The sequence below is a fragment of the Puma concolor genome, chromosome B1, assembly GCF_028749965.1.
Source record: "Puma concolor isolate L17-30 chromosome B1, mPumCon1.1.hap2, whole genome shotgun sequence".
Taxonomy (NCBI): Eukaryota; Metazoa; Chordata; class Mammalia; order Carnivora; family Felidae; genus Puma; species Puma concolor.
Genome location: NC_141670.1, coordinates 80,065,317 through 80,082,711, shown reverse-complemented (window position 1 = coordinate 80,082,711; position 17,395 = coordinate 80,065,317). Strand labels below are relative to the sequence as shown.

Sequence of the window (17,395 nt, the reverse complement as noted above, 5' to 3'; positions counted from 1 at the left end):
AGAACCTTTTCCTGAGAGGGTGGGAAATGATTTCTGTAGCTTGTGTTTCTGAATAAGTAGTAAATCCCCAAATATTAAAATTAGATTTTCTTTGGGAAAAAAAGATTATTAATGACGCAATAGACAACATGAGTTAGAAGTAGCTTTTTTAGTGCAAAATTTTGGAAAATTTTCAGTTTTGAATGTATAAAATTTTTACTGTTGGCGGTTATCCTTTTATTCCTTTGGAATATTTTTACTATTTTTCAGAGTCCCAACTTTAGTTTTTCCCCCCCTACATTCATTCATCCATTCATTCATTCATTCATTCATTCATTCATAGCTTATTTATTTTGAGAGAGAGGCAGAGAAAGAGGGAGAGAGAGAATCCCAAGTAGGCTCTGTGCTGTCAGTGCAGAACCCAGTGTGGGGCTTGAACCCATGAACCATGAGATCATGACCTGACTGGCAATCAAGAATCTGATGTTTAACCAACTGAGCTACCCAGGTGCCCCAGGAAAATGTTATTTTTTAAAAATTCATTTCATCTTTCTCCAGTTTTGATTTGATAAGGCATTACCTTGGTTTTAAGTCTAGATAAGAAACTTGATTGTAATTAATCACCTAATTTGTGGGGTTTTTTTTTTTGAAGTATAGTTAGCACACAATGTGATGTGAGTTTCAATTATATAACATAGTAATTCAGCAAGTCTCTTCATTATGCTATATTCATCACAAATGGAGCTACCATCTGTCATCATGCAATGTTATTACAATACCATTGACTGTTTCTCCTATGCTGTGCCTTTCATCCCTGTGACCTATTCATTCCATAACCGGAAGCCTGTACTTCCCACTTCCCTTCACCCGTTTTGCGCATCTCCCACCCCACCCCCTCACCCTCTGGAAACCACCTGTTTGTTCTCTTTGTTTATGAGTCTGTTTCTGCATCTTTTGTTTGTTTGTTTTTGTTTTTTAGTTTATACACTTAAGTGAAATCATATGGTATTTGTTTTACTCTGATTTGTTCACCCCTCTAGGTCCATCCATGTTGTTGCACATGACATGAGCTCATCCTTTTTCAAGACTGAGTGATACTCCTTACCCAAGTCTTTAGATAGTTATACTTTTGTTTTCAGTGAAACTTAGTCTGTATCTAAGAGTTTTTATTATGTAATATGATTTGATTATTTTCTACTTTATCAGGTGCCTTTTCATTTCTTAGCCTTTTGCTTCCTTTGTCTTTAGCAATAACTGTGTCCTGTGCTGTGAAATCTCATTCCTCACTCTAAAATATTACTGTTGGAAGTATAAACTGGCACAGGCTTACCTTTACAATCACTAGAAGCAACTCCTGTGTTCATAGAATTTGATGGTGTTGTGTTCCTTTTAATGACATGGAGAGATGTCCATGGTATTTTAAATGAAATAGGCTGTTTGCACGTTTTGTTACAAAAACAAAATTATGAAAGGTATAAACCTAAAATTTGTCAGCCTAAGTTGGGAAGGATGACATTTATTATGAGTAGCTTAATATAAGTGAACTTTTTGTTGAAACATAATAGAAATATACATGAATAATAAATATATAGCTTAATGATTTTTTTTTTTTTTACCAATTAATGGTAGCCATGTTATCAGCCCTGGATTAAGAAGTAAGACATTTCATAGTTCCAGAAGCTCTTCCTAATACTCACACAGTCACTATGGCATGTAAGCACTCCCCTGACTTTTTTTTTACTAAAAAATTTTTTTTAATGTTTTTTTATTTTTGAGACAGAGAAAGAGCATGAACGGGGGAGGGTCAGAGAGAAGGAGACACAGAATCTGAAGCAGACTCCAGACTCCGAGCTGTCAGCCCAGAGCCCAATGCAGGGCTCAGGCTCACGGACTGTGAGATCATGACCTGAGCCGAAGTCGGATGCTTAACCGACTGAGCCACCCAGGCAGCCCAGCCCCTGACTTTTGATACCATAGTTCCATAGGTTAGGATTGCTGCATTTGACTGTGTGTAAATGGGAATCTCTTCTTTTGCATTCAGCTTTTCTTGCTCATCTTGTGACATTTTATCCATGTGGGGTGAATCAACAGTTCATTCACTCTCCTTGTGGTACCGGTTTCCATTGTATGAACATAACCACAATGCATTTATCTGTTCTACAGTTGATGGAGACTTGAGTGGTTTCACTTTGGGGGTTAACAAGAGTGTTACTGCTATGAGCATTCTAATGTGTGTCTTTCAGTGAAAATTTATGTGCATTTCTCCTGGTTTTGCATAGAATTTTTGGGCTGTGGGTTGGAATGTGTGTGTTCAACTTCAGGGGGCATAGCCAAAGAGTTCTCCAAAGTGATTGTGCCATTTCATTGTTCCCATGTAGTTAGAGTATGACAGGTCCAGTTACTTCATATCCTTGCCAGAGCTTAGTATTTTATTCATTTAGAGCCATTCTGGTGGTGAGAAGTAGTAGCTCATTGTGGTTTTATTTTTATTTCCCTGATAAATAATGAGGTTTAGCACTTTTTCATATTTTTATTGGTTTATTGGCTAATGTCTTTCGTGAAATTCCTCCTCCAGTCTTTTGCTTATTTTTCTTTGGGCTGTCTCTTTCTTTTCTGATTGATTGATAGTTCTCCATAGTCTGATTGCAAATTCTTTCTCAACCATATGTATTTCAAATTATTAGTGATTTTTTTTTTACTAAGTTCTTTTATCTACATTTTCTGACATTTTAACAGAGCGAATATTTAGTTTTTACAAGAAGCAAAGAGTAAAACCATTATCATTTTGAAGAAGCAAATTCCCTAAATCAGGCAAAGACAAAAACCATATTATCTCACTTATATGAGGAATCTTAGAAAAGACGAAAACAAGCAAATTAATAGATACAGAGAACAGATTGGTGGTTGCTGTGGGGGCTGGGGAGTGGGCAAAATGGGTTAAAGGAGTTGAAAGGAAACAAACATCAGTTATAAAAAGAACAAACTTCAGTTATAAAATAAATCATGGGGATGAATGTACAGCATGGTGACTACAGTTAATAATACTATACTGCATATTTGAAAGTTGCTAAGAGAGTAAATCTTGAAAGTTCTTATAAAAAGATTTTTTTTTTTTTTTAAACTTTTTTTTTTTTTAATTTTTTTTTTCAACGTTTATTTATTTTTGGGACAGAGAGAGACAGAGCATGAACGGGGGAGGGGCAGAGAGAGAGGGAGACACAGAATCGGAAACAGGCTCCAGGCTCTGAGCCATCAGCCCAGAGCCTGACGCGGGGCTCGAACTCACGGACCGCGAGATCGTGACCTGGCTGAAGTTGGACGCTTAACCGACTGCGCCACCCAGGCGCCTTATAAAAAGATTTATAACTGTGTGGTAATGGATATTAACTAGATATATTGTGATGATATCTAGGATTATATACAAATATCAAATCATGTTGTATAACTGAAGCTAACATAATGTTACGTCTCAGTTATATCTCGATAAAAAACAAATTCCTATTTCTTGATCTGCTTTACCTTTCTTCCCCTTTCCCTTCCATTTCTTGGTTTTCTGAACGAGTGGTCTGAAATTCTGCTTTCTCTGTCCCCTCCAGCCACCCATGTTTTAGCCTTCTTGTGTTACTAAAGAGGGGATCCCGACTGGCAAACTTAGAGGTGGGTGTCTGGGCTCTCCTCCTGGTCTTTCTGTTCCCTAGTCCCTTGTTAACTATTGATACCACTGGCTACCCAGGCCTTGCACGTTTCTTCTCACTTCAGTTTCTAATGACAGTGAACCTCCTGGTCCTTCCTCTTCTTCTTCCTCCTGTGCTTTGCTTAGCCCCCAGTTGGCATCTCCTGTGCACCCCTCTGGAGATGTTTTCCCAGCAGGGCCCTCTTAGCTTTCTGGAGTGGTTGGGCAGCCTTGGCCGAGTGCTGGAGGCCACTCCCTCTGAAGAACACTGCTACCTTTATCTCTAACACCTCCTACCGTTCCCAGCTCCCAGTTAGATACCAGGCCCTTGAACATCCCTTCCTCCTTCACTCCCAACCATCATCTTTCCCCTCAAACCGGCGACGTCTCCTCTGCTCCTGTCTGTCAGTGGGACTGACCATACTATCACATGACCCAGGCGTGAAACAGTGGTCATCTTTGCCTTCTTCCTTTGATCTGCAGCCAGTCTGAGGCTAGATGCTGTCATTCTGCCTCTTCCGTAGTAGCTCTCACTCAGTAAGAGTAATACAAACAAGAGATGATGGCGCCTGTTTGTTCCTGTGGAGTTTTGTGCTTTGCAGGTGTTACGTCACTGAATCCTATAATGGCTTTTTGAGATAGTATTGTTAACTTCATTTTGCAGAGGAGGAACTGAGGCCCAGAGAGGTTAGGTACCTTGCTCATGGCCACTTTCTGTCAGGTGGAAGAAGCAGTTCTAAATCCTGCTTGCAGGCTGTGCTTCTTTGCTCTACTTCCTTCCTTGTAATTCTACTTCCCGTCCCCCTTCCTGCCTCATCACTTCTTGCTCAGATAGCATTTCCCTCCTAATTTGCTTTTTTTTACCCCATTCTAATCCATCTTCCAAAAAATGTCAGGTATGTCTTCCCCAAATTTAACTGTTTGTCTCTTTTCCCAGCCTTACTCACAGTGACTACTTTAGAACCAACAGGAAGATGGATTCTTCAAATTTGCTTTTATAAACCAAAGTTTGGTGTTGGACTTCTTATAAGGTTGAAGTGCTCTCTGTCAATAGGCTGTGTATTTTCTCATACTGTTTGCAGAATCTGGAATGTGCCCCTTATGCCTCAGTTCTGCTTTTCCTCAAATTCTTCAACGCTCAAGACCCAACTCAAATGTTCTCCCTTACCTGAAACCCTTCCTCTGCTGCTGCAGTCAATTCTCTGTGAACCTCCAAGCAGTCTGTCACTGTCCTTTCTGCTGCAGTAACTGATCACTGAATTTTTATCAGTCACTTCTTTGACATCCCTGAAAACACCAGTGGAATTCTCTATAATAAGCATTTTATTGATTTGTTTGATAATTTTTGGTTAAGAACACAATAAAGGGAATTTGGGCACATTGCTGATAAAAGCTGTGGATAATCCATTCCAAAGTCTAAGGGAAAAAGTGAATGTGTGAGTTCTCTAGGGCTGCTGAATGGCTTACAACAGTCAGTCAATCAATCAGTAAGTAAGTAAGTAAGTAAGTAAGTAAGTAAGTAAGTAAGTAAGATTCATTCATTCACAATTCTAGAGAATAGAAGTCCAAAATCAAGGTGTACGTTGACAGGGCCAGCCTCTAAAGGGTCCAGGGAAGGCTGTTTCCTTGCCTCTTCCAGTATATGGTGGTTTGCAGCAACCCTTGGCATTTCTTGGTTTGTGGACACATCACTCCAATCTCTGCCTCCATTGTCACATGATATTCTCCCCTTTGGCCATCATATGGCCATCTTCCCTTTGTGTCTTTGTTTTCTTACAAGGGCACCAGACAGATGAAACCACCACCCTACTCCGAAATGATCTGTCTGATCTGACCTGATGTCATCTGCAATGACCTTATTCCCAAATAAGGTCATTATGTTAAGCATGTCTCTTTATTCTGATGTTTTGGCATCTGGGGCTTTACTGACCCTGGGGAGCCTTCTCTCCTGGGGCTAACCAATTCCTTGAGATAGGAAACTGAGCATGTTTTCCATATGCCAACCAAACCAGAGCCCCTTTTCTCTTCCAAACTCTGTCTTTTGGGCTCTTACACTCCAAGTCAGTATTCTCCTGCCCTAATCAGGGCCAGGTACCAGACATCTGAGCACAGCCCCTGTACCTCAGAGCCTGCTGAAAGAATTCAAGCCAACCAGTCATTCTAACTCTGCCTCACCTGTTCCTTCACATGGAAACCACAGTAAAGCCCCTTGACCGCACTTTCCCCTTCTTCCCTCTGCCCCTCTCCTGACCCTGGCGCAGCCCGATGTGGTGTCCTGTGCCTTCTGTTTCTAGGGATGTGTGAGTATAAACTTCTTCCTTGAAGTCAGTCGTTTCTATGTTTGTGTGTCTTACCATACCTGGTGAAAACAAAACCCACGCACATTTTAAAACAGGCATGTTCTGAGCCGCTGGAGGTTAGGGCTTCAGTGTATCTTTTGGAGAGAGAAAATGCAACCGGTAAGTGGGAAGAATCTATCTGCTGATGTTTTACTTGCATTCCATCGTGGGGGCAGTGAGCCAGTGACTGAACTCCTTCAAGTGACAGGCAGACTGGAAGTGTAGCGTGCCAGGATGAGAAGCTGGAGTAGCCCTCTATTCTCAAACATCACCCCAGGGAGAGGCACTAATTGCGTTCGCATGGAAATTACCTCATAGGAGAGGCTCAGAGACTAAGGAGAATAAGGCAAAAGATAGCTTTCCTCTCTCTCTCTTTCTCTCGAGAAGTGGCAAAATACATTTAAATTCTCTGTTTAAAGATGTAGAACAGATGAACCTTTGTAATGGTTGATTTTTAGGACTGTATTTGATTCTGAGTAATCTGGTTTTTTTTTCTTCTTTCTCTTCTTTTTTTTTTTTTTTTTTTTTTTTTTTAAAGAAAGTGGAAGCCCAGAATCTCGCGTCAATGCTATCCATTTCTTGGTACACAAACTGCCAGAGAAAAATAAAGAAATGCTGGATATTTTGGTGAAACACTTAACAAAGTAAGCCTCTTTTTCCTTCTAACTTTTTCTGTTTCACTCTGGGTGCTGTGAAGGGTTCTTGGATTTGTAACAGTTGGAAGTGGGGCTGTCTACACAATACCGGGGGCCACGCCTGGAAAGGCAGGCTGGACATTTGACTCACTGTGTATGTCTTGGACAAGACCATTGAAATATGATGCTTTCGTGAAGTCGTATAATTATTTTCTTAACATCACTGCCAGCAACTTGGGGTTTGATTGGAAGTAAAAGAAGAGAATATTATACACTTCCCTGTACACAGATTCTGGAAATGTGATTATAAGTCTGTCAGCGAATTTAGCCTGGTTTCACACCTACCTAACTCTAAGTTTGAACATGTCCTTGAAGTTTGTTTAATCCAGTAATAGGTAGTAATTTCATAGGATCCATTCTATTTTTTATTCCTTCTTTAAAAAGCAAGCAAAATCTAATCACTCAGTGGAAAAATTAGTCCTTTCTTCAAATATAAATGATTCTTAGATCACTATAATTATAGAATTTTAGAGGTAAGTGGAAGCTGAAAAATGCTGTTTTAGAATTTATTTTTTTATTTTGTTATTTATTTTTAGTTTACATAAAAAGAAACTGAAGGCCAGGGAATATTATGACCTGCCAAGTGTCCTACTACTGGTATAGCCATTCGTTCATTCAACATATACTTACTGAATGCCTTTTTTAGGTGCTAGTGGATACATAGACGAACAAAGATGGACAAATTCCCAGCTTTCATGAAGTCCCTTCTTTCTAAGAGGAAAAAAATCATCATCAGATTACAAATAAAAATACAAAATAATTTCAGATAAGTGATTAAAAAAAACAAAATAGAGCGAGGGGTTAGAGAATATATATTGGGTGTAAGACTACAAAGAGGGTTATCATGGAAGGTATCTGGAGGATGAGACCTTTGAATTGAGGTCTGAATTAAGTGTCAGGGCTTGTGAGAACAGTTGTCCAGGTTGCTCAGTGCACAATGTATTGGGCCAAAGGGGTGAATGCGGGTGCTCAAGTTCTGGGTGCTTCTGAAGCCAGTTCTTGCAAGAGTGCCATACAGTCTGGTCATTACTGGAAGCCAAGGGTATACATGTCTGGGGAAGGAGAGGATATTCTAAGTAGAGGGCAACAGTAAATGAAGATCTTTGAGGGGCATAAGCCTAGCATAAACATAGATTTGTTAAGAACGCCATTGTGGTTAGAGCAGGGTGTCACAAAGAGAGTAATAGGAAGGTAGGCAGGGGCCTCATCATCTAGGGTCTTGTCAGATCCTGTTATTTCAGACATTGAGACATTGAGGACAATGGAGTCTCTTGACTCCTTTTTTTTTTTTTTATTGTATTATATTGTATTGTATTGTATTATTTTTGAGAGAGAGACAGTGCAAGTGGGGGCAGGGCAGAGAGAGAGGGAGACAGAATCTGAAGCAGGCTCCAGGCTCTGAGCTGTCAGCACAGAGCCCGACGTGGGGCTTGAACTCACTGACCGCAAGATCATGACCTGAGCCGAAGTTGGACTCCCAACCGACTGAGCCACCCAGGCACCCCTTCTTGACTCCTTGTTTTTAAGGAAATACAGAGTTGGAGAATAATGTACATTCCTCAGTTATTGCCTCTCTTTTAACTGGAGACCTATCTTTCCCCCCACGTCTATGTAGTGTTTCACATCACTCCAAGCAGAACTTAATGACTGTGGCAAATTTGGGAGTGGTGTTTGGACCAACTTTGATGAGGCCCCAGGAAGAAACTGTTGCTGCCATCATGGATTTGAAGTTTCAGAACATCGTTGTGGAAATCTTAATCGAAAACCATGAAAAGGTAAACTCTCTGTTGTTTTCTCCTTAAGGAAATTCCTGTTTTTGGCTTTACCACCAGATGAAACTGTCCTCTAAGATCCTCCCTCCCTCATTAAATGATGATATTACTCTGATGATGAGCTTGGTTCTGAGAAGTTCCCACTGAGCTTGTGTCTTCTGATGGCTTTCCATAAATCTGAAGTTTACTTGGTCTTCTGTTGCCTCAGTAGTTTAAGGAAGAAGCATTTAACCCAGATGCAAATGAGTATCTGCAATATAATACTGGAATCTTCAGGTTTTTTGCTGCCTTCAGTCCTATCCTTGGATTTCTCAAATTCTATTTCTGTCACACAGGGAAAATATTTTTGCCAATCTGTGTCAGACTCTCCCTAGAAAAACACACATGAAACTCCCCCTGTCTCCCAAATTGTGCTAACAACTTCAGGGGATTCATATGCATCCTTGATTCTGGGAACCCCAGATTAAGAATCTCTGGTTTAAAATGAATAATCGCTTTGGTGACACATCTGCTCACTTGTTTCTCTGTAATCAGGGGACTATGGGGTTTTTGAAAATACGATAGATTCTTTCAAGAACTTTTATGTAATTTTTCTTCATCCTCATTATAGATGAGGACCTTGCTTCTAATTGTCCTCACTTCTTCTAAGATAGGGAATTTGAAAACTGTTAAAATCCTTGGTTACTCATTTGCTTATTAAAAGTTTGTTTTAATTTGTTGGTTCTTTTCAACTGAGATTGTATTCTGTGCCGAGCATATATTAGGTGCTAGGATGTGAAGACGAACATTACAGTCCCTGATGGAAAGCAGCTCCCAGTATGTGGGGTACAGGCCGTCTGGGGACCTGTATCTTATAGCACTTATCCGTGTCTAACATGTTATGTAATTTGTTTATTGCCATAGTTACCTGTTTCTCTCTGCCAGGTCCTTGAGGGCAGAGATCTTTTTTTACACTTAGAATAATACCTGGTACATGTTGGATGTTCAGTTAATATTTTTTGGATGAATGAATGAGCTCAATAAATTTTGAAGGGGGCAGAGGAGCGGGAAGGAGACAGAGGTGTTAGGCTCTATGAGCAAAGCACAGCGAGAGCCTTGCTGCATTTGCTGTTTGCTAGAGCAGTTCTAGCTTGTGTGAATACTGGTTCCCACTGAAGAGTTAAGGGTGAAACCTAGTCAGAGATTTTCTTTCCCAGTGTAGCATAAGCAGCTTGTTTATGGGTGTAAGACGTTTGGGTTTTTGTTTTGCTTTGTTTTGTTTGTTTGTTTGTGGTGCCCTAAGCTATCCAGACAGCCTCAAGGAAAGATGGCTACTAATCATTTTTAGAAAAAGAAATAATTAGACCCACAGGCTTTGAAACAATGCTTAGTGGTACAACTATCATTAGGTGAACTCCCAATTAGGGAACTTTCATGCAGTTTATTTGTGAAAATACTGGCTCTGGGTCTTGCTCTCATATAAAAGGATCTCCATTTAATGCTGCAGCGTCCTATTTTCTTCTTTTATTTGAAGCTGAGAAGGTAAGTTCATGATTTTTCTGCTGGGAAGTAGATTGTGCTGCTTCCACCTTGTTAACAGACCTTATAGGAATTTCTAAGTGGCGCTGGTGAGCCAATTATAATGGTTACAGCGGATGAAACTGAACCAACTCTCAGAGAGGAAGCTTCCTAGAGCTAAGTAGAAGGCTTGCAGGTTTCCCCTCTGCCTTTCTGTGGCTACGATAGATAATGCTGCAAATGCACAGCCAGTGTGAATTGAAGCAGTGAGTTTCCTATCAAGAAGGGGGTAGGGGGCTGTTGAGTTTCAGATTCTTCACTGTGTGCATGGGGTTAGGTTTGGATGTACAGGGTTGCTTGGGTTGGGGAGCTGTTAGCTTGGATTAGTTTTTATTTCTGAGAACTTAATTTCCCCGTTTCCTCCTCTTTTCACTCTGATTTCATCCGTGTCCACTTTCACTGCCAGCTCTTTGTCCCACTCAGCTGGACTTCCTCTCAAAGCCCAGGCCCAGCTCTGAGGAAGGATATCTCTACGAAGAGGGTGGCTGTGCAGGAAAACTTCATATGGACGCATGGACCCACGGGAGCCAGAGGCTTCCTTGGCCACAGACCCATGTTTACCACCCAGAGATCTTGTCTTTGACTTGAACATTGTGAGGGAGGGATATGGTTCCTCTTAGTAAATGCTTGAGAACAAAATAAAAGAGAGGGAGGGAGGGTAGAAGGGTTAAAAAGAAGAGTCTTCTGGGGGAGGAAAGAATTATAATAGACAGGGGGGTAGAAAGGAGGGGCAATGAGAGAGAATGAAGAGACTTAAGTAGTGTCTATGAAGGAGAACAGACAGAGGGGAAAGTGACAATAGAAGGAAGGCATTTTCTTTTCCTCACTTATGTTTCCATCCTAGGAATGTGAAAAATGCTGCCTCTGACCAGGAAAGTCACCAAAGCAGAAGAGGAAACTTTCAGCATATAATTAAAGCAAGAAAACACTAGATTAATTTTGGAGTTAGAAAAAGGCCTGAGTTAATCTGCCTTGGAGATCACATTTTATCCTAGCCTTTTTGCTGTTTTCATAAAACCCATATGTACTCTATAGGAAACTTAAATCGACATGTTTTGGCTTCCTTCCCACACAGTACATTAAGATGTTGTTTTAAAAGAAGCACTCACGGGCCAAAAATATCATCAAGGTCTTTCTTCCCGTGCAAACCAGAAAATTGCATTTCCCAGGTGGAAAAGGGTACTGTGAAATTCCCACCGATTTTCAAGTTGGGATTTTGCCTTAGAATTTATGGGGTTTGCCTAAGTTTCATTCTTGACAAAGTATACTTGTTATGGATTAATGGGCATGTTCGTGGTGGGTGCCTTCTCAGAGTTGGATGTGAGATGTGGGGGAAATGAGGGCAGTGAGTCCGGCAGGGAAAAGGAAAGGTCTGTCCAACAGTAATGGCGGGATGCGGTGGAGAATAAGCGCTCTCACAGAGATGCGGAGAAAGTTGCTGAGACTTCAGAGGCGGATTTATGTGTAACTGTGAGGAATCTGGAACGTTTCCTGACTAGGTGGTTTGAATAGGTTTTAGAAGAGAGTTTGAACAGGTGGAGTATGTTTTAAGAGGACATTTCAGGTATGGGGAAATCATGTAATCACAGAAGCACAGAGAGTAGGTGTGTGTTATGGGAATGCGGCTCCTGTTGGAACATAGGTGAGTGGTATGAAATGAGATTGGAAAGAGGTTTGGACCAGGTGTAGGGAGGCTGGGAATGCCACCATAGGACTTTTGGATTTCACTTTATGGGTACCAGGGCCTCTCCTGGCTTTCAAGGAAACTGCTTCAGGAAACAGGGTTAATCTGCTTAATCTGGCAGCAGGGTTAGCGAGTAGAAAGTAGAGTAATAACAGACCAGGTGAGGGGTCGCGCGGCGTGTAGTTGAGGACCTGGTTGTGACAGTGGAAGTTCAAGGGTGGCGGGCATCATCTTGTGAGGCACAGTAGACACAATCCACGGTCTGGATCTGTGGGCCATCTCAGAGGAATGTGTCATAAATCATGGTCAGTAAGTCACACCTGAGGACCCAATGCTGGAAGAATATTAATGTCATTAATAAAAAGAAGAAAAAAAAATTGGGTTTGGGGCAAGAGTTCAGTTTACGGTGTGCTGAATTTTATTCATCTGGATGTGTAACAGTTGGAGATGTGGGGCTCAAACTTGTGAGAGAATTTAGTGGAAGGAAGTATAAGAGGCAAGAGATTGGCATGGCGCCCTTTGTGTTATATGCTTTTGGTCTACTACCTGGGGTACTTACCTCCTGTAACCCTAGTGTTTACATGTGTGTATGTGTGTGTATGTACACACTTAAAATGGATATATAAAGTAAAAAAATATTTAAAGTATTGCATATATACCTAATAGTGTGCCTGTATGTATACACAATTCTTATTACACATACGTCCCTTTATACCATGTAAGAAAACTGAAGGGTGAGAGATTAGCTTGCTTGTGGGCACACAGCTGGTGAGTGGCAATGCTTGGGTTGAGTTAAGGATGGTTTGACCCCAAACCTTTGCTTCCCATCACTAGGAGAAGATTAAGAACAATATCTTTGAGCAAAACACTGAGATTTTTCTATTAGTGATAAAACAGGAACCAGAAGAAACCCAAGCAAGTTCAGTGTTAGGGTTGTCAAGGGGCATTGTCAGTGATGCCGGATGTTGTCCCTGTGGGAGAGTACGACTGTTGACTCCAAGAGTAAAATGTCTGTTGGGAGCAAGAGCCGAAGTTGACTTGTAAGGGTTTAAATGAGTGTGTGTTCAGGAATGGGTGATAGCAAGTAGAGATCTGCATGTGTTTTTTCCTGGAGGACAAGAACAGACAGGAGGAAAAGTCCGAGCAGACAGGACAGGGATGGGAAAGAGTAGGGGAGGACTGCTGGCACTTGAATTGTATACAGCTTGCTAATCACTTTTAATTCTAACTTCCTGTTAGCTAATTTCTGGGATGGGGAGCTCTTTAGAGGAGCTTAGTTAGACAGGTGGGTAAAGAACCCTCCTGGGAGTTAACAGTTTGTTGAAATAGAGCTCATTCTGCTCTTTTATACATTTTTAGTGTCATAAAAGAAATTTGTGTTGATAATGCAACATCCTCCTTGTCTCTCCCCAAGTCCCTGAGGGCCCTGGAAGATTATGAAGAACCTTTGGGAATCATCAAAGAAAACATTAATATTGGTGCGGTTTTATTATCTTATTTCATGTTAATACTTAAATTGGCAATTCATGTAAAGTAAGAAATCTGTTACTTTCAACCAAATCACTTGACATAATATATAGAATTTTTTTTAAAGTTTATTTATTTATTTTGAGAGAGACAGAGACAGCATGAGTTGGGGAGGGGCAGAGAGAGAGGGAGAGAGAATCCTAAGCAGGCTCCACGCTGTCAGCACAGAGCCCGATGTGGGGCTTGAGCCCACGAAGACCTGAGATCATGACCTGAGCTGAAACCAAGAGTAGACGCTTAACCGACTGAGCCCCCCAGTGTCCCGATAGTATATAGAACTTTAATCCAGATTATAGGCAGGCCTTGTTTTATTGCCCTTCGCTTTATTGCCCTTCACACATACTGTGTTCTTTACAAATCAAAGGTTTGTGGCAGCCTTGCGTTGACATGTCCATTGGTGGCATTTTACTTTGTGTCTCTGTCACATTTCACATTCTAGTAATTCTCCCCATCTCTCAGGCTTTTTCATCATTATATTTGTTCTGGTGATCTGTGATCAGTGATGACAGTTTGCTGGAAGCTCAGATAATAGCATTTTTTAGCAGTATTTTTTAATGTAAGTTCATTGTCTTTTTAAACATAATGCTCCTGCAGACTTAGTAGACTACAGTACAGTGTAAATACAGCTCTTACGTGCATTGGGAAACCAGAAAATTCATTGGACTCGCTTTATTGCAATATGCACTTCACTGCAGTGGTTTGGAACCAAACCCATAATATCTTTGAGATATGCCTGTATATTTATCTTATTAAGGATTATAATTGGATTTTCAAGGTGATATGCCAAATGTGGTGCCCTCCTTGCTTTTAGCTCTGTGGGATGCTTCAGTTTGCTCTGATTTTCACTGATTCTGTGATGGCCAGTGGGTCATGAAGATTTTGTCTAGTGTTAGCCTTTATATACTACAGTTTCTGTGGACCACAAGGTACTGAGAGATAATCACATTTTATTGGCATAAAACTTTTCCTTGGTGAGGATTCTTAAAAGTTAGTCAAAATAAGCAGTTTAGTCTTTGAAATAGATACTCAGGCAGTCTGCGTCTCCTTTTTCCTGAGAAAATGGAGGCCTTTTGTGATGATCATGGTTTGTGGAAAAGGCTGATGTTTTGTTCCTGCTCTGAGGTTTCAGTAACCTTCCCTGTAATATCTGTTGCAAAATCCTTGGATAGCCAGTGTCGCTCTAGTCACAGAAGAGACAAGGTGAGACGGGCATGTACGTTTTCTCTCAGGTGTGCAGCACACTCAGAATATTAAATTACACGCACACATAAAGAGTATCAAATGGCACATTGCATTACTCTTACTAACCTTGGGACAAACTTTTGGACCTACACCCTTGTCTTTGCCAAAAGCTAGAAGAATATGTCTCTGCCCCCAGGTTCCATGGTGGAAGGGATGCCCTGTTCAGTCCCAACTTGCAGTTCAGAAGCAGCCATACGTGGACTGGTTTGGGTTTGGGGCAGCCCACTCCTCCACTCCTGTTGCCGCAAAGACAAGGCACATCCTGGCCTTTCTGCAGGTTGGTCTCTGTCATCCTTGAATATGAAGGGGGCCCGAGTGAGTGGTATGCCAACCATTTTCTTTGAGGTGCAAAGAACCTTTTAGTCTTAAAACATGCCTGTCATTCAGGGGGAAAAAAAATCTCTTTTTAAAAAATTCAGCCTAAAATGCTTCTTGATAAAGCTTTGCTGGCCCAGGGTTGCTAGGCACCACCAGTTTTCATATGAGAGAAAAATAAATATCTTAAACAACAGCAACAATGATAAAACTCCAAAATTTCTAAAAGCTTTATGGCTGCCTGAGTAGTGATGGTTCAGTACAGAAGTTAAAACCTTATGGCAAGAGGATCTGACAAATTGTAGGGGGTGGGGATGGCTTTTTCCCTTATTCCAGTTTTCTTGAATGTTGGCATCTTTGGCATAGCCGTGGAGACTTCCTTTACTGTTAGATTTTTTTTTTTTCTCAGCAGGGCCTTACATTTCTCTGGAGTGTTTATTTTTTATTTTTATTTTTCTTATTAATATGAAATTTATTGTCAAATTGGTTTCCATACAACACCCAGTGCTCATCCCAGCAGGTGCCCTCCTCAATGACCATCACCCATCCTCCCCTCTCTCTGGAGTATTTAAAAAGAAGTTTTAGAGCCACAAAAAACGTTCTGTCTGCCTTCCTCCTTTTTTGAAGGAGAGTCATAAAATAATAATGACATTATCTTCTCAATTCTCTCTTCATTTTGCTATGGTACAGGAAGTCCCTTCTCTGCACTGTAGCGTGGCTCTGGGGTAGGTAGTATTTTCCCATGGTACTAGCGTGGTTTGATCAGAGAAAATTTGGGAGATACAGTTCTTAAGTTCTGCAGCATTTAGTGTCTGGTGTAGACAAAACACTGGGGCTATCTCAAGAAAATTGAAGAGCTGCAGTATGGAAGGGGAAGTAGATTTATTTTTTGTTATCTAAGAAAGCTTAGTATAAGCGAGCAGAACTTGCTAGGAGGTGAGTTTTTGATTCAGTAGAAGGAAGAACTTCATAATATTTTTTTTTTCAACGTTTTATTTATTTTTGGGACAGAGAGAGACAGAGCATGAACGGGGGAGGGGCAGAGAGAGAGGGAGACACAGAATCGGAAACAGGCTCCAGGCTCTGAGCCATCAGCCCAGAGCCTGATGCGGGGCTCGAACTCACGGACCGCGAGATCGTGACCTGGCTGAAGTCGGACGCTTAACCGACTGCGCCACCCAGGCGCCCCCATAATATTTTTGATGATGAGAATGTGTTCATGTTGGAGATGGAGACTGGGGAGTTGGAGAAAGCGAGCAGGCCTAGGAGGTCTGGCCCACTCAGAGATTCTCTGCCAAAGTCTCTGGAGACGCAGAGCTACAAAGACAGGTCCTCAGAGTATAGCTTGGGGCATGGAACTTGGCATTCTATCAGTATTTGTAGAATTAAGAACGATGGGGAATATGATCCTTTTGTTCATCTCTCCTTTAGGAGCAACACCAAGAGTTCTTGGAAGAGAGAATAAGGGGATGGGGTGAGTGAGGAGTGAGGGGGTGGGGGGGTAGCGGGGAATGGGTAGGTGAGTGATGGAGAAGGTGCCGTCAGATGCCTTTTCTTAGGGGACAGGATAGTGTGGGGTGTTTATGGGCTGGACTATTTGCAGGGACATGCCCACTTTTATTTTCTTTTATAAAATAACTCCCCCCCCCCAAAAGCTTTCAGAGCTATCTCTGCCACATCTCTCGATATAAAATTGAGATCAGCAATAATAGTCAATATTGACAAAGGGATGACAAAGCACTAGGCACTAGGCTTAGCTCCTTCTCTGACATTTTACTGAAATACTCTGGAGAGTATCACATAATGTAGCATACATAGTGAGCTCTAAAATGAAATTCCTTGTGTTGGCATCTCAGCTCCACTAAGTTATGTGACTTCTCTGTGACCTGGGCACCCTCTTGACTCTCATTGTCAGTTTCCTCCTGTATGAAATAGAAACCACTGAAGTACCCGTTCACTAGAGTGGTCACAAAGATGAGGTGAGCTGACCCACGTGAGCTCCTCCTCTCCCTGCTGTTCTACAAATAAGGAAGATGAGGCCCATGGAGGCTCGGTAATTTGCTCAAGGTCATAGTCCCAGAGAGAGTGGCCAAGCTGGAATTTCAACCCAGTTTGTCTCCAAGGCCTATCCCTTAACCCTACACTGTCACTGTCTGCTAATGTATGTATAAATACACATTACACAAATAAATACACACATTTTATATTAAACTCTAATGACATATTTGTATTTTTTAAAAGACTTCACTTTGTTTAAGAGCAGTTTTTTAGTTTACAGAGAGGGAAGTATGGAGATTTCCCGTATGCCCCTTGTCTCCCCCTCCACCTCCCCATACAGAGTCTCCCTGGTATCTGCATCCCTCCACCTCAGTGGTACATTGATACAGTCGAGGAGTCTTCACTGACACGTCATTATTGTCTGAAGTCCAGAGCTTCTTTGGGGTTCACTCTTGTGCTATACATTCTATGGGTTTGGCCAAATGTGTTATGACACATACTCGTCATTTTAATATTATCAGCATATTTTCATAGTCCTAAAAATCCCACGTTCTACCTGTTCGTCTCTTTCCTCAACTGCCCCCCACTTCCCAGGTCCGGCACTCACTGATTTT

General features: G+C 41.4%; 1 protein-coding gene across 3 annotated transcripts in view; it reads left to right on the top strand.

The window, feature by feature from the left end:
• Positions 1-17,395, top strand: part of ARHGAP10 (Rho GTPase activating protein 10) — a 325,239-nt gene that overhangs the window by 214,252 nt on the left and 93,592 nt on the right. For all 3 annotated transcript variants that reach the window (XM_086704136.1, XM_086704135.1, XM_086704137.1), the window contains 2 exons: positions 6,530-6,635; positions 8,302-8,461. In XM_086704136.1, the coding sequence (XP_086560262.1) occupies positions 6,530-6,635; positions 8,302-8,461 (266 nt within the window). The remainder of the gene's footprint in view (positions 1-6,529; positions 6,636-8,301; positions 8,462-17,395) is intronic.